The sequence below is a fragment of the Battus philenor genome, unplaced genomic scaffold, assembly GCF_028537555.1.
Source record: "Battus philenor isolate CCGP_79_NKW_IND1 unplaced genomic scaffold, ilBatPhil1.0.hap1 SCAF_24, whole genome shotgun sequence".
In the NCBI taxonomy this organism is placed as follows: domain Eukaryota; kingdom Metazoa; phylum Arthropoda; class Insecta; order Lepidoptera; family Papilionidae; genus Battus; species Battus philenor.
Window position 1 is genome coordinate 9453289 of NW_027181687.1, and position 21076 is coordinate 9474364.

The 21076-nt window shown below is 31.5% G+C and overlaps 2 protein-coding genes across 2 annotated transcripts; one reads left to right on the forward strand and one right to left on the reverse strand.

Annotated features, from left to right (window-relative positions):
* Positions 1 to 2914: 2914 nt before the first annotated feature.
* PolE2 (DNA polymerase epsilon subunit 2) lies at positions 2915 to 4950 on the reverse strand. Its single transcript, XM_068768043.1, has one exon. The coding sequence runs from the start codon at positions 4886 to 4888 to the stop codon at positions 3311 to 3313; it is 1578 nt and encodes a 525-aa protein (XP_068624144.1). The 5' UTR covers positions 4889 to 4950; the 3' UTR covers positions 2915 to 3310.
* A 452-nt stretch (positions 4951 to 5402) lies between these two features.
* On the forward strand, positions 5403 to 18249 carry LOC137924631 (uncharacterized). The gene is made up of 12 exons (XM_068768051.1): positions 5403 to 5519; positions 5611 to 5660; positions 8243 to 8401; positions 8817 to 8936; positions 9799 to 9936; positions 12004 to 12200; positions 13119 to 13321; positions 14267 to 14495; positions 15086 to 15235; positions 16455 to 16532; positions 16858 to 16981; positions 17801 to 18249. Exons 1-12 carry the CDS (start codon positions 5460 to 5462, stop codon positions 17967 to 17969), a joined length of 1677 nt encoding a protein of 558 aa, XP_068624152.1. The 5' UTR covers positions 5403 to 5459; the 3' UTR covers positions 17970 to 18249.
* Positions 18250 to 21076: the final 2827 nt, after the last annotated feature.

Genomic DNA, 21076 nt, shown 5'->3' on the forward strand with positions numbered 1-21076 from the left:
TTACAATTTTAAATATTATTTTTATAATTAACTCCAAAAGTGTTCACTCTGTTCAAACTAAACCTTAAATATTACATTAACACAGTATCTAATGGATTCAGGCGTTACTTTGCGGAAGTCCATACTAAGTAAAAAAAGTACTAATATATAGCTACTTCCGCTCTGTAGCAGTAGTCGTGCAAAAAAGTGCACCGCCCGCAAACCCACTGATAAATGCGCATGCGGCAAACAATGCCGAGTGACTCGATGTTTGGCACTAATCGGTGTAACATTACTCCTGAGGATGCCCCGTGGAGGGGCGAAACACGTGTTGAGTGATTTAACGGCGGTAGTTGAGTAATTCGCATTGTTTGCCGCACGTGCATTTTTCAGCGGGCTGCTGAAGTAGCTATATATTTGTCCTTTTCTTAAAAAGGTGTTAAGGTCTTAAGGTGCTACACAGTTTTTTTTTATAAGGCACCATTGTTATAGATATAATGTTAGGGTATATTGTTAATAAATGTCCAAAATCGTACACTTTGAGTTCAAATGGACAAAACCAGTAACAATTGAAACAACTGGCAAAAAGCTTGTATCATATTTTCTTAATTTTACAAATTATAATTTCCCATAAATATTTCATACAGAGCTTTGTTATAACCAAAAAGATAATCAGATACATATTATTCGAAAGCAAATTTATCTGGAGGCGGTTCAAAGAGTTACAGATAAAATTGAAGGTACTTACACAAAGGTATAGTTGGTAGTCTCACAGAAGCAAGTATAATTGTCTCACTTTGTTTAAGACAATCACATGAATATCATATGTATAATGTCTCAAACCTTTCATTAAATATATAGAAAATATGTTTATACATTTGTAAATGGTGGTATTTAAGTTTATGTTTTTTATACTTACTGTTTTAATTTTTGAAGGCTTTTTTAATTTAAGATTAACATGATTCTGTAATTTATAAGTAAGTCGACTCCATTTATGGATTATTGTACCATTGCTCCAAATGCATCATGATCAGAGATTCTTTTGTTTTTATTAATATTAACCTAAATTATGGATACGAAATTATGGAGGCAGCTTCAATATAAATTAAAAAGGAACTATTTTTGAAATTCTGTACAAATAAGTGGGGAGTCACTTCTCGAAATTTTTGACTTAAAAATACTTTAACTTTAGGTTATACACCAGCATGTATTGTATATGCTCATGATTAAAAATATATTAAAACTTTGTTTATATACTTCACACTTACCTTACAATAAAAAAAAAACATCCATACGACAATTGATAATAAGATCAAAGTCACAGCAAATATTGTTGGACCAAAATGGCTATTAAATGTATAATATTTGTAATCTAGGTGTTTGCAATAAAATACTTTTTGTTATTATTTATTTCAATATCTTTGCGTTGTAAGATATGTTACTTAAATGACTACATCACAGTACTTTAATTTCAATAACCAATTTTCTTACTTCTAATTGTTTACCAATTTTTATTGTAAATATAGTGATTAATAAAATAATTTTTTTTACTTGATTCTTTTATTAAAACTTCTCGCTCCTTACGTTTCTAGGCTACGAAATTGAATATATCAAGAATTTATTATACAAAAAAACATTAAGTTAATTATAAAAAAATATATATAAGTCAAGCTATGATCATAAATAAATATACAGAGTGATTGGAAATAGTTGTAAATGCTTATAGCAATCACTCCGAAATATGTTACATTAATATTAATTTTTCTATACAGTACAAGTGTGCAGGGGCGGATATATAACAAAAATTAATTTTAATTTGTCGTAATCTATTTGAAAACACTTTTTCTTAATACATTATCAATACAATAAAAGTTGTTTATTTGTGTGGTATGTTCCATAAATATGCCGCAAACACAGAAACTGTTAATACAGAATTGTAATTTATATGGGATCATAGGGGATACATTCCTAGGGGACAATATTAAAAAAAAAAACATGTTTTGTGTATATCTTTCAAAATCAATTTAATTAAAGTTTTTGAACATTTGATTAATTATCTTAAAGCTTAAACAATGGTTTGAAGAATTTTGTAATTTTCCCTTGCTTGACAGTTTTTAAAATCTCCTTCAATTCAGACTGATATCCAGTAAAATAAGACTGTTCCATAGATGTATCAATGTTTCTAAAGAATTTGCAAGCTTAAACCTTCACTAAGATTTTCTTCATTAAAAAAATCTCCTCTTCTTCAATGGACTGTGAAATTTACATTTTAACTTATTTTTTTATATTAGGCCATTTAACAGCATTTACAAAGGGTATCGAGTTGAATACCTATTGAAATCCTTAATATGTTTTTTTTTTTCTTTAATGGCCCCCACTATTGGGAGCTTCTCATACCCCTGTTTTGTTTGGGACAGGGACTTTATTTACAAGTAATTTTTTTTCCATTGTTTTATCTTTATCCTACACTCACTTTCATTCTTCTCAATTTCTTTTGTTCTTTCCTTTTATCCTTCACAATATCTTGCAATTTTTTTTTTAGTTCTTTCATTCTGTCTTGCTTTCATCGCCTTCCTTCCTTAATATGTAGGCACTTATTAGATCTGTGCATAAAGAAATTTTTAGCCATAAATATAGGAATTGGGTCGCATTATTTATTGTATCTGAAGAAAATTATTTTAGGGTATACCATAAATTAATTGACAACAAATATATTATACATTCACCCTTATTAAGCTTTTACACCTATATCCAATCAGCCTATGTACCAGTTATAATATCTAATATATAGTAACCCTTTAATAACTCAACCAGTTAAAAGTAATTTGTCATGAAAAAAAAACTAAGAATACCTGTGCAATGTTTGAAAATGCACATTTAAAACAAAATTAATTATAAGACATGTCTAATTCTGTATCTGATCAATCACACACTGACAAGAGTAACTAATATAAAGAGTTCATCATTTCAGCTGTAAAATATACACTGAAATTCATTGGTCCCTCGCATATAATTCCAATAAGATCAGTTGGAAGTAACATGCATTTAGTGTCATCCTTAACAAGGTTGTTTTTCCACCTTGTGCGCTGGCATCCTGCGCCATGCATTCTGGTCAGTTGTCTTCATTCCAGAACCCTGAGGCCCCAGCAGCGAGCTACCTGTTCTGTGCACTATGTAGCATGCTCATTGCCACACAGAGAGCTCAGGTAAATTAAATTATCAATTTTAAAACCAGTATACAACTGAACTATATGAAATGTCAAAGTTTAAATGATTTAGGTCAATATCAAATAAATATAGTAATGACAATTGAAGCTTAAATAGTGATTTGTTATGTATCTTCATTAGGTATTTGCGAATCTTCAACAGTTTTTGATGAAGGTATGTACACTTTAAATGAATATTCTGTTCTGGGAAATGATCCAGGGTTTACCACTTGACAATTCTGATATGCTCTAGTGTAAGGTTGAAAATGGTCAGCCACAACCACTAAATCTGGCATCGGATATAAGCTCAATGCATCTGCATGTTTCCAGTAAACAGGTTGAATGGCTAGAGATAAAGGAGAAAGTGTACATTGACTTAAAAGTGTCTTTGTCAAATGATCAGGTATATCGCCAGTGTCAGGAAAATGGATAGAGTTCCTACACATCTTTGTAACTAAATCCTGTCTTAGTATAACAATTTCTTGTGTACAATATTGTATTCTGCATGGATTTGTTGTAAAAATAACTGAATCACCCAATTTTTCCCTTATTTCCTTTGTAATTGAATTAGGTATTTGAGGTCTTGGTAGAATATTCGCAGCTATAGGATCTCCACGACCAGGCACAAAAATAAATTTACTAGACTCTCGGAGTTTTGTAAAAGGATATAAAACATCGGCTAGATTTGTTAAAGCTGCTTTGAGTTGCATGCTATGCTCATAACCATATGGACATGATAGAAATTCACCCATAAACACAATAGCAATGGGTGGAAATTCATTATACCCTGTAAAAAGTGTTTTCAATTTATTTATAACTTTAAGATTGTCAAACCAAACATCTGAAAGGAATACAATCATGCCATCTTCATTGTCTTGTTCAATCTTTAGCAAATTTTGAGAGTTCTTTAATAAAGTCTTTGATTTACCACCAAAGGTGTTCAAGCTACCAAAATATGGCAGTGATGTTGCCCTATTTTCAGAAGGTGGCAACACAAGACCCATTACATAAAGAACTTTGTCATCATAGTGTCCCTCAGCTAAAACAAAACTGTTCTCAGTAAATAAACCTGAATGATACCTTGTTTGACTCATATCCAGTAACACACTGCCAGTTGGATCTTCTAAATAAAATTTTCCTTCCGTTAACTGTGTCAAAAGTCCCAAAACAATAACCTCATTGATTCTGCTTGAGGAACTTAATAAAACTTCTATTTTACGTAATTGAAAACGATTTTCACTTTCGATAGATGGTAATGCCTCTTTTGCAAAGAGCTTATTTCGTACAGTCCTCTGCCAAATCATAGTGTACCTATCAATTAACATTTGTGCTTTCGATTTTGGCTCAGGAAATAAAATGCTTTTGGCTCCCAAATCCTTCAAAAATTTTTTTCTTTCATTATCGTAATACAATTTTGGTAAATTAAATGCATCTATAACGTTCAATACGGTTTCAGTTTCTTCTAAACCCAGTGACAAACATTCTTTGTAAGCAACTTCTAGATTCTGTTTTTCCAATACTGGCTTTGAAAGACACTGATGTAGGAGATGCGCAGTGAGCTTGTCGATTATTTTCTGTCGCTCCTGATATGATAATGCAATAAGCTGTTCAGCAACAAAAGTACTCGCGTCGCGACGAATCGTAAATCCGCTAAGTTTAAAAGCATTGTTCACCTCCGCACGTATTTGTTGTAAATCACCCATCACTATTCATTAAAATTGTAACTAAATATTTAAAACAAAACTTGTAAAGGACAACTTTAAAACGATACTAACATATAATTATTTTGTAAAAAAATTCTACTTGCTCCCGCCAAAATATGACAAACATGACTTTGACGTTAAATTTTTAAATATTATACGGCGATAATTAGGATGGATTATTATTTGTTAATTTAATTATTTGTAATTGACAAATAAATAAAACAATATTTTAATCTGTTTTAATGGAAATAAGAATTAAATTTTATGGTAAACCTATCACACTGCGATAAACGATTTTAGATTTTCATGATTAAATAACTAAATAAAACAGTCACCAACTTAAAATAATATAAAATGTAATAAATACACAATATAACACTATAGCTATTTCATTATTTTAACTATTTCTGTTTTCACTACCTGGGTATATAAATTAAAAAATAACAATTTCACATGTCACTCGCATTTACGTCATTGAATAGTACCGCAAATTGTTTCAATAACTAACTTTTTTTTAAAAATAAATGTTTATAATGAAAAAGCACTTGCTTTGCTAATTTTCATTTCATGAATGGTATTACAAGTTAAATGCTCACGTTCTGTTTATTACTTATTTAAACGACAATTTTCGGTAAGTTTTAAATTTTTAATAAATAAATATGTAATTCATGAAGAATTTACAAACATAACTTAATTTGTTATTTTTCGTTCAATTATTCTAGGGACTTCTGAAGAAAATGGATAGTTTACGTAATTTTCAAACATTTGCATGGTAAGCAATTATCATCATCATTTAATAGTACATTTAATAACTTAGTTCGTTTCTTTCTTTGCTACATTGCAGTTTAAATCAATTATTTATATACTTGATACTTCAGATCATAAAATAAAATTGAGATATGTTAAATGTGGTGTAACATGTCAATGAGGAAAACATGAAGTATTCATTTCTGTAACCACATTATTCCCAATGATGCAAGAATTATAAAAATATTGTGTGCTTACACTATTACAGTAGTTATAAGTAATATTTACACCCTATTAATGATATTTGATAAAAAATAATCCAATCAAGACAGCATTTATTCTAAAGTAAAGCATTGAGTCACAGAAGATTGAAAAATGAAAACAAAAATGCTAACAATGTGTCTCACAGTGAGGTATTGATTGGAGTAAGGACTATTTCTGTCAAAACTCTAGTACTATATATATATGTGTAGTATATATATACTTGAAGTGTTTCTCAGAAGTGGCAGTGAGAAGGCACAAAGTATGTAATTGATTGCCTTTAGATCCAAAAGGTGTTAGAACTAGTAGATGCGGCATGGGTAGCCCCCCACTAAGTGGACTATAGATAAAATAGCAGGAATTTGCTTTGTGCGCATTCAGTCTTAGCAGATACTTTAAGATCGCCTTTGGGGCCAAAAGGTACTCAAGTGACAATCATGAGCTAGTAGATGTGGCATGGGTAGCCCCCCTCTAAGTGGACTATCAATATAGAGAAGATCAATATAAAGAAGTTGCTTTGGTGGAGGCCTATGCCTAGCAGATGGCATTTATTAACTGATATGATGGTGATATAAGTTAATGCATTTAGGAGTTTTTTTTACTAAGTGTACAGTGTACATTCAGTCCTGGCAGCTGCTTTAATGCCTGCTTGTGTGTGTTGTGTGTTATTAGTTTAATAGTTTATTTAAGGCTATTGAATATCAAACAGTAATAGTTAATTCATCTTCGTAATTACTATTACTAATAAAATATCTACTATAATTATGCCTTGAATATAACAAAATTAATGTATAAGTATGTATGTATATAAACATATATATAATTATGTAGGACAGATATGTATGTGTATACATATATATCTAATTATGATTTTTTTTTACAAAATATGTGTATTAAAATAAGATATAATGGCACACATATAAGACAGCACGCCTAATACTTAAGATTTGGTTAATTAATTATGATCAGTGTTTGGATTTCGGAAAATTTGTGGTGGAATAATAATAATAATTATTATTCACACCAGTTATTGGTTTTGATTTTCCAGGATCTGATATAGGTGATATAAATTTAAATATTGAAATAATTTGACAATCAATTGAAGGCAAAAGTATTCATACAAAGAGCCACTTGTGGCTCACGAGCCGCAGTTTGGTCACTCCTGGTATAAAAAATGGAGCACCTTTATTATACTAGCCAGCAGTCCACTTATATTGACCCAGGTTTTAGTTACCATTTAATATTGGCTTACAATTAGCTGCGAGTACTCCTTGGTAGTCACAGCTAATTAGAGAGAATGTCTTGATAAACATAATGTTTTAAGACATAATGAAATAAATAAATGTTCTGCTAATGAAATTGGTTTATATTTAAAATGTTGGCAACTGCTTAGGTATCATGTTTAAAATTTTATGTTTTATGTGATTATAATTACTGTCTATGTGCTTGCCTGCTTCTTTCCTATATACAAATAAAATAATATCTTGAATCTCAAACCTGTAAATACAAAAGTGAAATTTACCAAAAATATTGCATATTTATTTGTAATATGCTGATGATATCATATAGTAGATACATGTATGCAAGTATGGAAAAAATGATTCATCAAACATCTAGGTAAGAAAAAATTGCGGACGAAAAAGTAGTAAGGAAAATAAAAACAATACTTTATATTACCTATGCAGACCGCAGAATAAAGTAACACATCCTCTTACTATGAAAAATTTGATGTCTGAAATATAAAAAAAATTGATATTATAAATAGTCTTGCAGTGTATGAAAATAGAACTTTTTTTTTGTAAGAATTCATTGTTTATCAAGACATTAAAAGAAGTGATAAAGTAATTACACTGTGTAATGTTATTTATTTATTGTTTCTCTTGGTCTGCAATAGGTCAATGACCTTGGATAGTACAATGTGCAGCTAGTATGTATATAATTATATATTTATTGTGTGACCTGCACTTTGTTTTGTGGATATTGTGTTATAGTAATTTTTAACGTGCAAAAATATTTTTGGCCAATTTTTTTACATATAGTAAGTGCTATTATCATTATACCACACCCATAAAATTATTTATAAGACTTTTTGGAACTTTACTGCATTTGGCGGTTTCTGATGAAGGTCTTTAATTTAATATTATACACTTTAATGAGCCTTAAGCTATGTTGCAAGTGGAATCCTGTGGAATTCTTATCTGGCCTTTATTCATCGAAAGGAATATTCCTAATATTTTATTTCAAATTTCTAGTACATGGGCAGAAATCTATTTATATAGATATATAATTGTTCACATATCTGAGTGTTCAAGAAATTAAAGTTCAAGAAATTAATTTCAATTACAGGTGTAAGCCAGATTGGTGTTTCCCAAGCATGGGAAAAGAAACAAATGAATTATTAAAGCAATGCATAGACCTACCTAAAGTGAAGTTACTAGATGATGTGGAGGAAATTATCAAGAAGAGCAATGCCTTTCCAATACCTTTTCCTATTCAAACAGTCAGGTAATTTAAACAGGTTATTGGATGTGTGATTTTATAAAACTCAACAAATGTTAAACTCTATCTCATGCATTAATAATAGTATTAAAATTCCCGTAATTGAATTCAAATTAATTTAAAAAAATCCTTCATTTTACAATGATAATATCAAAATGGCTTGATCGGAAGGTTTATTTAGGGGACTATATGCACCACACGGATGTGTGTCGTTAGAGATGTAAAGAGAAAATCAGCCACAAAGTGAATAGGTAACCTTGTCAGAGTTGTTGGAAGATGCTGAATGCAAGCTTCATCCAACTGATCTTATTAGAAATCTTTTATGAAGGCCTATATCAAGTGTCAGTGGTCTGAGATAATGGTGATGAGAATATGAAAAAAAAAACAATGAAAAAAAACAATGTTAAATATTTTTTTATAGATTAGAAAAGCTGCAGGTACAGCGACCCATTGAAAATCTGAAGAGAAACATCGTATCGACCTACCCTGTCATTCATGAGAGAGTTCTGTTATTGATGACACATTTTCTTATTTATAAAAGGTAATGTTTTAATTTTAGTATAAATTTTAGCATACAAACAAAACAAGGTTCGCTTCTCCCAGGCACTGTTAACCCTTTCGCTGCGGAGCGCCTAAAAATAAATTACTCTCTCAACAGCCGGCGCGATGGTAGATTGTCTGTACGAACGTCACGTATTTGGTTATGTATAATAAAATAACACGTATTTGGTATAAGTATCTATAGTCGAGCGCCAAAAGGCGCTGTTCGCATCGAAAGGCTTAAATTGTAATTCTAAACATATTTCAAGTGACAGCCGACGCTGAAGGTCCCCGCTTAGAGGTCCTTATAATCAATTATTCCATGGAGCGTTCGTTTAAGTGACGAAATGCAAAAGATGGCTACCACTCTAAAATGCATGTACCATGAAATCTGTTAATTCACTCGCACCAACGTACATGTATATTCATCGCGCGTACGCCTGAAGTAGACTTCAATTTGTCTGGGACAATAGGGGAACCATCGAAAGTGACTGGGTATTGTGGAAACATTATTCGTAAAGTTTTCTGAATAACATATATAAAAGTCAGATTTTAAACTGTGACGAAAGTAGATTTATAAATAATTAGACTGTGAGGGTGTCTGGAAAGGGGTTGTTACCATCCTAAATGTCCGCCAATAGACGACGCGTTTTCTAATATGTTGTATTACTACCTGATACCTGCCAAAGCCACCGCAACCCAGGTTGTATAGGATGGGTTTGCTTATACCTGTATAGGGGACATATATAGAAAAATTTTCAGCTTTTATAATATAAAGAAGGTCTGGGCGTCGCGGGCTCTTAGACTATAATAATGCATGCCTTTACTTTAATCCGTTAAATGTTATTATTTTTGTTTTGCAGAGAGTTTGGCACAAGCATTGAGAAGCTGTTATACAAAGACATGTCAGTACCAGAGCTCATTGACAGAATATTAAAAAAACGAGCTATAACATTCATGAGCAAGTTTGACAAATACAAACTGATATCAGGTGAAGAGGGGTAAGTTCATTGTGTATTATTTAGTGCAGCTGTACTGGATAGTATAATTACGTTTACTCATTAGTTGAAAGACAATGCTGACAACTTCCAACCAGTCATGAACGAACTCTTTGATATTATATTATTAGTAATACCTAAGATTTTTCTTTTAAATAAGCAAGGAAATTGAACAAATGAGCTTATGCACATTAACCTAGAATTAAGAATTTATTGATAGTAATAGGAGAACATTAGTAATTTTCCAATTTTTTTTTGTAATAATCTAAGATGTAGGTGAGGCCTATGTCCAGTAGTGCACATTTCATGGCTGAAATGATGATAATGATTAAAATAATGTGTTTATTACATTAATTTGAAATACAAAAGAATAAAATACTAGTACATGTTTCTTTGCTAATAGACATCCAAGTAAGTTGTGGCTCGAACATTATATCATTCTAGTGTTTTTAGTTGATTGAAATGTATAGATTCGAAAACTGAATAATTCCACATATACATGTATATACATATACATAAATATATGTGTGTGTGCGTGTGTGCGCGTGCGTGCGTGTGTGTGTGTGTGTGTGTGTGTGTGTGTGTGTGTAAATATACCAGGGTGAATCAAAAAGTTCTTAGAAATGCATATATATGAAACCTTTTTGGATCAAGTTCGATATTCAAATTAAAGAGTGTCTATCACACTATATTTATGCAGACTGTCACTTGTTTTTGTCAGTTCGTTCGCATGTAATAAATTTTTTTGTGCAACGAGTTGCTAAAAAGTCAAAATTATGGATAAAAGTGAGTTACGTGCGGTGATAAAATATCTCAGTTTGAAAAAAATGTCTACGAAGGAAATTTTTTTGGACATTCAGCAGACATTAGGGGGTGATACTGTACCCTATTCTACGGTTGCGTACTGGGTGGCTGAATTTAAAAGAGGTAGATCAAGCTGTAAAGATGACCCGCGTTCTGGGCGGCCTTCAACCTCCGTTACAGAAGAAAATGTCAAAAAGGTTGAGAATCTGGTTTTGGAAGACAGAAGAATGACTATAAAACATATAGCTGAGATCCTAAAGATATCTTTTGGTAGCGTTCAATCCATTTTAATTGATTCACCGGGGTTCAAAAAAGTGTCTGCAAGATGGGTGCCACGAATGTTAACCGACGAAAACAAAAAGCGACGTTTGGAAATTTCCAAGCGTAATCTCGAAATGTTCCAGCGTAATTCGGATAATTTTTGCTGTCGTCTTGTCACTATGGATGAAACGTGGGTCCACCATTTTGATCCTGAAACTAAAAGACAAAGCATGTCTTGGAAACGACCATCCTCTCCATCCATTAAGAAATTTCGAGTTGCTCCTACCGCTGGCAAAGTTATGGCCTCTGTGTTCTGGGATAGTGAAGGAATCCTTTTTATTAATTACATGCCAAAAGGCCAGACGATTACTGGACCCTATTATGCAAATTTAATCCCGAAAGTGCGTGAAGCGATTAAAGAAAAACGTCGTGGAAAACTGTCGTTGGGCGTGTTGTTCCTTCAAGATAACGCTCCTGCTCATCGATCGGAAGTTGCGCTCAACGCAATCCGCTGTGCTGGCTTCAATCTCCTTGACCATCCACCATATTCTCCGGACTTAGCCCCAAGTGATTTTCACTTATTTCCAAAATTAAAACAGGAAATTCGTGAAACAAAATTTCACGATAATGACGCGGTTATAGCTGCCGCAGAGGACTTTTTCGAGAGTCAAGAAAATAATTTTTTTTCACAAGGAATAAGGAAGTTAGAAACGCGTTATTCTAAATGCATTGCATTGGAGGCAGATTATGTAGAAAAATAAAATATTATTATTTAAATCTTTGCATTTTTTAATACTGATTCCAAGAATTTTTTGATTCACCCTCGTATATTAACAATATCATATAACAGATGCAACTTTTGAGTTTCTCTTCAGTTTTGATTAGCTGATCTATATTCCGAACCGATAGTAGCTTACTACTTATTATTTTTAAATTATCGCTCATTCAAAAGTGCACATAAATACATCCTTGAGTAAATATATTTTTAATTTGAATTCTTTTCAGTTGCGGAGGCTGGGAAGCAGTTGGAACACTTCAGCAAAAGCCACCATTATTATTAGAAAACTGTTTGAGCTATGATGAGATGAAACTTTCTTCGATGGTATACGTAAGTGGATATACAGAGTGTATTAATGACGGCGAAAGGAAGAATGCTGGAGTTGTTAAAGAGGATAAAGCTGAAACAGATGCAATTATCATTGGTAATTATTTAATACAAATAACGGCTTGAACTTCCTATTGCTTATACATCAGTCCCTTTAAAGCTTTTGCGCTTATTTCAATCCAAGCTAATCACCTTGTATAAAATAATCACTATGAAATATGTTACATTAATTTTTTTTTCTATTGTAATATCTTATCGTCAGTTACTTCTGGCAGTGTAAAATCTGCAGGGATATATAGTAAACTTGCTTCTTATACATACATATATATATATATATATATATATATATATATATATATATATATATATATATATATATTATAATTATAATAAACCATTTTTCAAATATATTTTGAAAACGTTTTATCTTACTATATTATCATTATTTTATGTATTTTTTTTATAAAACCATTGATTATTGGATATGGTGTACCATAAAATAATATGAAAAAAACTGTACAATCAATAAACCTTTTACATTTTTTGCCAACCACCCTTTATCACTTTGTAATATGTTTTACATTAATATATTTTTCTATTGAAATGCGACCGGCCTATTATTTCTGGCTGTGCAAAATTTGCTAAGACTGTTGTCTTTATAAACAATTATTGATTATAATAAACAATAAGTATGGTTGACAACTTTTTTTTACTATTATTATGTGAATTAGGGTGTACCATACAATCATTTATTACATTTTTCTTTTTTGAATTGTTAGCTTTGAATCTCCTTACAGTACCCGGCGATAAATATTGCACATCGACCTTTGCTAAGAGACAATCAGCTAATTTCGTAGAAGACTATCTCTGTCCCACACTACCTATGTGACCTTTTTGCATTATTTGTATTTCGTCCGACAGGGATAACGCTCTACTAAGCCGAAATTAACCGTATTGTCTTTTTCTATATGTTTGAATTTAAGTTTAGTGAAATTCGTTATAATTTTTTTTCAAGGTCTCGTGGGACCACGTTTTCAAAGACAGAACCGTATGGAATACGAAGATATACTGATAACAGAGCAACAAAATTGTCTTGAGAATGGATATGGTGAAGAAGTTACACCTACGACTTGCCTTAATGTACTTAAAACGACTTACGTAAGAAACAATCAATCAGCTAAACATATGTGGAGGCAGATGTGGTCGGAGTTTTATCAGGTAACAAAAATAAAGTACTAACATACAAAATCGCATTATTCACACAGTCTGTTAGATAAAATAGACGCTTATTAACTTGGGTTATGTAGTTTAATTATATTTATGTAATAAATATAAAGTAACTGAAACAAGTATATAATTGCAATTCTAATGTCAGGCAATCACAACATGCAGTGGGTTAGCAAAAAAAGAATATATTTTAGAAAATAAAATTCAGATTTAATCTTAGTTTATAAAAAATTTTTTTGTACCCATTTACAAAGGATTACTTGCAGTTATGTTTTGTATATTTTGTATCAATCGCAATGGTATTTGGTAACATGTCTCAAGAAATTATTAAATATAACCGAAGTCTAATATAGTTAAAATAATAGTAATAGAAATGTAAGCAATATACTTTCATTCTCGAAGTCCCTTTAGACAGTAACAGAAAAAATCGAAGTGTTTGACAACCTCACCACAATCCGATAAAATAATCGATTTTAAGACTCAAGTTGAAGCTCTCGAAAGAGGCTTTATTAATGTAAAGAGGTCGGTCTAAGCATCATCAGCATTAATTATGAAATTAAGATATTTACCTGCCTCTAAGAATGTAGCGATACCTTATTGATTATACAATAATTGAAAATCCTCTTGACAGATTTTCTCTTGAGCATGAGTTAAAACTAAAGCAATCATCAACCAATGTTAACTAGTTGTTCTCGGACAGGATGTTAAATGTTTACAAATTTTTTCCAGATTGCTTACTTGATTAAACAAATATCTAGGAAATTCACGTTATCTCCTACTTAATCTTCACATTGATCTCGAGTAAGCCGTGACATAAAAAACATAAAAAAATTGATAACAAATAATTTGTTTTTTATACAAACAGTTACAAATTAGGAATCACAAGTATAAGATTAAGAAATACAGGAGAAGTACAATGATAATATATTTTCCCAGGTCCACAGTTATACATACGAGGAGTTAACATCATATGTCAACATCCAAGATAAGTCCGAAGACAAGAGGTACACAGATCGGTATGTGAAGAAACCTTCAAGTGAAGATATATTCGATAATGAAGTCTATTACAAGAGACTATGTGTGTTGGCTGAGCTCACGTTACTGGAGGCAGAGTGCAGAGCTAAGGAGGCTGGGAAACAGGCTTTTGTTAATGTTATTGGTTGCGGTAAGTTTATATATTAACTTATATTCGAGTTCATTGGTCAAAATAAGAGGTGATTGGTTATAGGTGTAAAAGTAATAAAGATGTCAATTTATTGACACATTTGCAATTAATGTATGGTACACCATAAATAGTAAATAACAATGATAAATTTGTTATAAATTCATTCCGTCTTGTCTCCTAAACTAAGGAGAAACTTTTTTAATAGAACAGTTCCTTCAAATATAATATATAAAAATTACATTGTATATACTACTTACACAGATTAAAGGTTTCTGAAAACAAAAATTATACTTAAACCCGTACTTGCCTTTAGCTATTAAACGTTTGAAAAACTATTAAAAATTTGTCTTATAAAACGCTCCAAGGCCCAATGGCGGTATCGCCCACCTTAGAACGGTACCGCCCCCTTTGTGGATCTTTCACAATCAGCAATTGACCCGCCTACTTATGGTATGTGACCTAAATTCTATGAAAGTCATGCATGTATGTATCGCGGCAGTTTTTTCCTAGATATAAGGCAGTTCAATTATTTATACTATTTTCTATTAACTTAGACGTGTCATATTGTTTCATTCATGATTTCATTTCAGGTCTCGGTGTATGGCTTACATCGCCTCATCAGCCTGATGTGTACATACTAACTTTCCTCGAGAGGATACGGTCTTTCCTTAAAAAGGATATGCTGAACCATGTCTCGGACGTTAACTTTGCGTTTATTAAACCAAGTAGTGGAATATTGGGTAAGTACTTAATAATTACATATGTATAAACACTGTTATGAGTAGATGCATATGCCAAAAATAGACTCCTATGTCATTATCATTTCATTCTATAATGCATCCACTGTTGGACATATGCCTCTACTCAATAGATTTCCAATACAACCTGTTAATACAAGCCGCTTACATTTAGCGTTCCGACCACTTTAACCCTTCGTGTGCCGCAACATGGCGCCTGTCAATGCCAGAAACGAATTTTTTTTCTATGATAAATAAAATATTATTGTTTATGATCATGTGGTGTGTATTACATACAGAGCAAGCAATTTTAAACTGTATTTTTAGGGTGATTCGATATAATGTAGCCTACTTTATTTCGGTCAGGTCTGACTCATACGCACCCAGAAAGTTCTGCCCTTATCTACATCCTAGTGCATACTGGCAAGCGATATGTCTCCTGAGTAATGTCTTTAAATTTTAATGTAAAGAATTTAAAAAAAATATATTAAAAAAAAATCTTGGGTATTGCTGTACAACTGCATTAAGGATATTGTGAAAGTGATCACAATAAAAAACCTACATGAGTTTGTTGCATGCTTTGATCAGGCCATGTTTGGAACCCTTGTAATTTTAAATTTCCATTATTGAGGAACTCTGGGGAATCTTATTGCAATTACTATTAAATGGGGTTCCACTTTGTTACACTCGCTATGTACACACGTGATCACTATAAATGATTTTTATTGGATAATATTATTATGCTTTAATAATAATAAGACGCTATTGCATGTTTATATAAACAATAATATTACAATACATGAAGTGAGGAGATTCACAGAATAATCAAGGTCACTGACGTAGAAAATTGCTTATCCATAGTGCAGGCACAAAGTTCATGCAACCGATGTGCGTTCTCGAATGATGACCACGACGAGGTAGACGCGGCGCCGATAGGACCTCCACTAGATGGATCGATGTAGTTAAATTTGTAGGAAGTCAAGACCAAATGATCATGGTGATCTTAGAGGCAGTTCTATGCCTGACAGTGGGCGTAAGCTGACATGATGTTGATTATGAAACGAAAGATTATTATATTTACATTCAATACGCACATGTTAATATGATAAGCGTAAAGCATGCGATTCGTGGTTAAAAAATTATTTTTTAAAGTCATCGTAGTAAATGTATAATAAATTTTATTGCTATAAAAATAAAAATGTTCTTTTAATATTATTTTCAGCTCTGTTCACTAATTCGTCTGAAGCCGAAACACAAAATGAGAAGCGAATATTCTTTGAGAGTAAACGTCATCCTAAAGGCAAGTGTATTTATAGAATTATTTCTGCTAAAATTACAATTTTATTAGTGGATTTGAGTGGTAAACATTAGAAATTATTAATTTGTAATAAAATGCAATACTTACCACTTTGTTTTGTATGTTATTTTCAATACAACAAAATGCATATCTGTCTCTCTTTACATACGTACATTAATGCGTTTGTTTCTTTCTAGCTGCATGTGTGCATAAGTATTTGTGCATGTACAATGTTCATGAATATTGTAAAATATTAGTCAAATACGAATTAAAACTTAAACATACTGTTACAATTTCATGTCAGCATAATTAAGTTTGATATTTACAGGAGGAATAAATGTACAACTCGAAAACAGGCAGCCATCTTCAAAGCTGATTGGAGAACACGAGGGAAAACTTCTGGTGATGACATATGCTTGGGATGGAAATGCGCACCCTGGGAATGAATTCTGGTAAGTATATACAGGCATATCTGTTAAGAGGTTTTTTTCCTTTTCTCACTCTCTGTTTTGTTTTTCTAACTCCTTCTCACCTCTTCCGTTAAGTGGCAGAGATTTTTTATGATAAAAGCGTGATATCATCGTCTTCACTTCAGCTGTCGAAAGTCCACTGACAGGCTTATGCCTCCCCATAGGCTTCCAACAGAATTGGTAGGAAGCGCCTTGCATCCGGCGACTTTCGAAGACTTGTGGGTGGACATCCTATGCTGCTCTTGAGAGTCCGTGATCTCCGCTCCAGAAACCAGAGGCACCAGTGGCCATGTGTTCTGCGCACTATGGGGCTTCTCATTCAACTCTGAAAAATTCCAGTCATAGTCGCCTCCATGGCTTATTGTGTCAGATATACAGGATGATTAGTTATAATTTTAAAAGCTTTTTTTAAGAGTTTAACGTATAGATCATTTGCCGGGAATTCTAGTATGGTACACCCTATCTAAAAATCAATGGGTTCAGAAATAATTACGTAATGACACCGAAGTTTGGACGACTACATATTTAATTAATTATAGTTTAATATCTTTATAATCACTTTATATATCAACAATAAATTATTTCTGTAAATAATATCATTAAAACTAATTACTGACAAATGAGCTATACATTAATCACTTTAGATCTTTTATACCAATAAAAATTCACTTTCCTTTAATGTTAATTATTTATATTTTTTAGTAAAACTGATAAAACTAACCAAGTGAAGAGTCAAGAAAAAATGCAGCTAATGACATTAATATTTATTACTTAAATTATATCGAACTTTTTGTATTGTAGGATGGGCAGTCTGACCACGTCTGGTGACCCTGCAGCCGCATGTTCTACTCAGGTTGCAGAACTTCACAACGCTTATATAAACCCAGCCGTCAGCGGATACAATGTCAGAGTCGCTGGACGTTCTGGCATAAAAACTCTCAACGAGTACTCCGCCGCATTAACTACGTAAAGGACGGAGATATACGTGACGCGTGCGTGTGAGCGAAACAGCGAATGTGTGACGTAGTTGATTATGAGAGAGTGCTCGTGTATAAACTGATGTGTTACGTTACGTCGCAAATGTTTCAGGTAATGAGTCTTTTTACATGCATCGGTAAGGTAAGTTTATTTAAAGACGGTATCTCTTAAGCAATAATGAACTGTAATTGTATGGTGATAAAGATGCTATCCGTTTTTTTTTTGAGTTATAAATTTTTTAATGTATTTGGTACTAGCTGTCCTGATAAATATCTTAGTGATTAATCAATTTGAAAACTTAATTTTAAAAATATATAGAAATTATGTCTAACGTAATGCTTTTTGACACACAAATAAGTTTATATTATTTCGGTGCGTAAAAAAATAGTAATAATATAAAAACATATTAACCATGTGAAAATCGCAATTCAAAATTTATGCCGCAAAAACTACAACTTGCCTTGCACTTTATTTATCTACATTAAAATGAATTAAATATGCAATTTTTTCACGAAAACTGAACAAAGTATTATGTTATGTAAAAAAAGATGTATGAAATCGATAAAACCATTCTCAAATTATCACAAGAACAAGTAAATTAGGAATTAATTCTTATTTAAATAACCGCAGGAATGCACTTTAACGCACATTTATTAAAAAATTGTAAAAACAATGCACTCTTAGTAAAATTAACTGTAAAAATTGTTAAGAATGAAATATTAAATTGCTTCAAATGTTTTGTATGATGTCATGTTAATGAACGAGAAATAATGTTAATTATATATTCATTGCAATATAAATCCTCCTCCGTGCATAGTTTCACTCTATTGAGGAACGTAACCCGTTTTTGAAGGTAAATATATATTAAAAGAGGTTAATTTTTACTATTCTTAAAATGAAATGAATTTAAACAGCACAAATAAACAAAAACTGCTACCATTGCTCTGCGATGAAAGGCATGAATGACAATAATAACTTGCCTTGGTTCTACAGAGATCAGATGTATATTATCTAAAGTTATTTTATTTTCTAACTTGGTATGGAAGTAACTTCTGTGAGCTATATATCTGACGCAACTTAGTTCTCGCTTATGTAATATTAAAAATGCAACTGTGTAGGAATACATATACAGGATGTAACACAACCGGTGAATCAAACATGGCCCAGAGGTGGGGGAATTTAATACCTATCCACCTCATGCCCATAAATGTTTAGCAATTTGGAATGGTGTGGCTAATATTTTAGTATTTGTGATTTTCTTTTGGAAATATTAGATTTGTTTAGAGAACCTAATGATACAATGTAACAGGTTGGGTATGAAAGGATTTTTTGCCTCAAGCTAGCTAAACACTGCGCTTTCTGTATCATATAACAACAGTTAATCAATGCTGTATAAAATTTAAAATAACATTGAGTTCATTTTTTTAAAAAGATAAATATTAAAATTAATTTTGAGATGGTGTAATCCATAAAAAAATTGACTAGAGTATTTACTAGAGCTAGCTACAACCTTTTACCACCTTTCTGAAAGAGCTTGAATACCCTTATATGTATTAATGGTGGGTCACGAGAAATGAGATGTAATTTCTTTCATTAAAATTACATTTCTCAAAGATTACATTTTTTAATTTATAAATAAAAATGCTATGAATTAGTCTCTTCTGTCGATACTTCTACATCTTTGTTTTGTTAAATTTAACTTGACAACCTTGTTTATGTTCTATCTTTAAATTCAAATTTCTATTCAGTCAATATGGTATGTCTGGGTGGGCAAAGTTCAAAAAGCTTTACGATAAAAATGTTCGTATTTTAAGTCTTACCACGAATAATGGCGTTTTTCAATACCGTTTTACTAGCGGCACTGCCAAATGTCGAAGTAATGGGACAAGACAGAACTATTTGCGTGTTTCCATGTATATTTTAAAGAGCGGTATGTTTACCATACGTCCAAGTTTGAATCCTGACGTTATGGATGTATAAAAATCGACTTACACTTACTGCCAGAGCCATCTATTGACAAACAGCGAGAACTTAGTTGCGTACTTAATAGATTTATTAACAAAATTATCTATTTCGGAGTCTATTCGTTTCTTTCAGACGCGGTGTGTCCGTCTCACTCGAACATTTGCATACCGGAACGTTTTAATACAAGACATTTGTTTAATTATTCACATATTGCTGCAATTAATTTTGCACTAAACTTTTAACATACAATATTCAATAATTATATATTTTTATCTTGCAATATACATTTTCTCAAATTTTAAAATGTATTAATGCCAATGGAATTCCATAAACAGATAAAAGGTTTAAAATCTAAAGAGCAGTTACAAGATTGTAATTGCGAACTTTTAATTCGATTCCAACATTTTCTTTTTTAATACGATTAATAGTCCTGTTTATAGATACAATAAATCAAAAAGTCAATACTGTCTCTTTTTTATATAAAACTAAATACAAAATAATTAGTATGATGCGAAACCAATAACATATATACACTGTCCAATTCGAAGCAAGTCCGCCATTTTTTATATAATGACGTATTAATTGACACTTGTCATTTTTGCCGCCGCCGTTGTTGTTTTGACAGATTTGGCAATAAATCGAAATATCATATTTAATTTAAAAGCTGGAGTAACTAAACGCAAAACATCCTATATCTAAACTTTTTATTTTAATTTGTAAGTTAATATAAAAGATGAAGTAATTAAAAGTATATAAACGAAGTCAGCTAATATTTGCATTTGACACCCAATTATTAATAATTAAGTAATATTTTAGTGTAGTATCGGTTTTAATAAATTAGCTGTGACACTTGCTACACATATTGCCTTATCTTTGTAACGAATTGATTATTCAGTTATGAATATACATTTATTACAAACATTCATCATCATTTTGTATGGAATGCATTTTTAACAAAATGCAAGAAAAAACCTTTTATTTAGTTTTTTTTTTAAAAAATATTAAATAAATTGACAGTAGTTTTTGTCCCAATAAAACTGATATATAATCACACTTGCCAATTCTATCAAAGCCTTAGACTTTATATTGTGATGATATAAATTTGCCAAATCTTTGTATAAGGTATAAATTAAC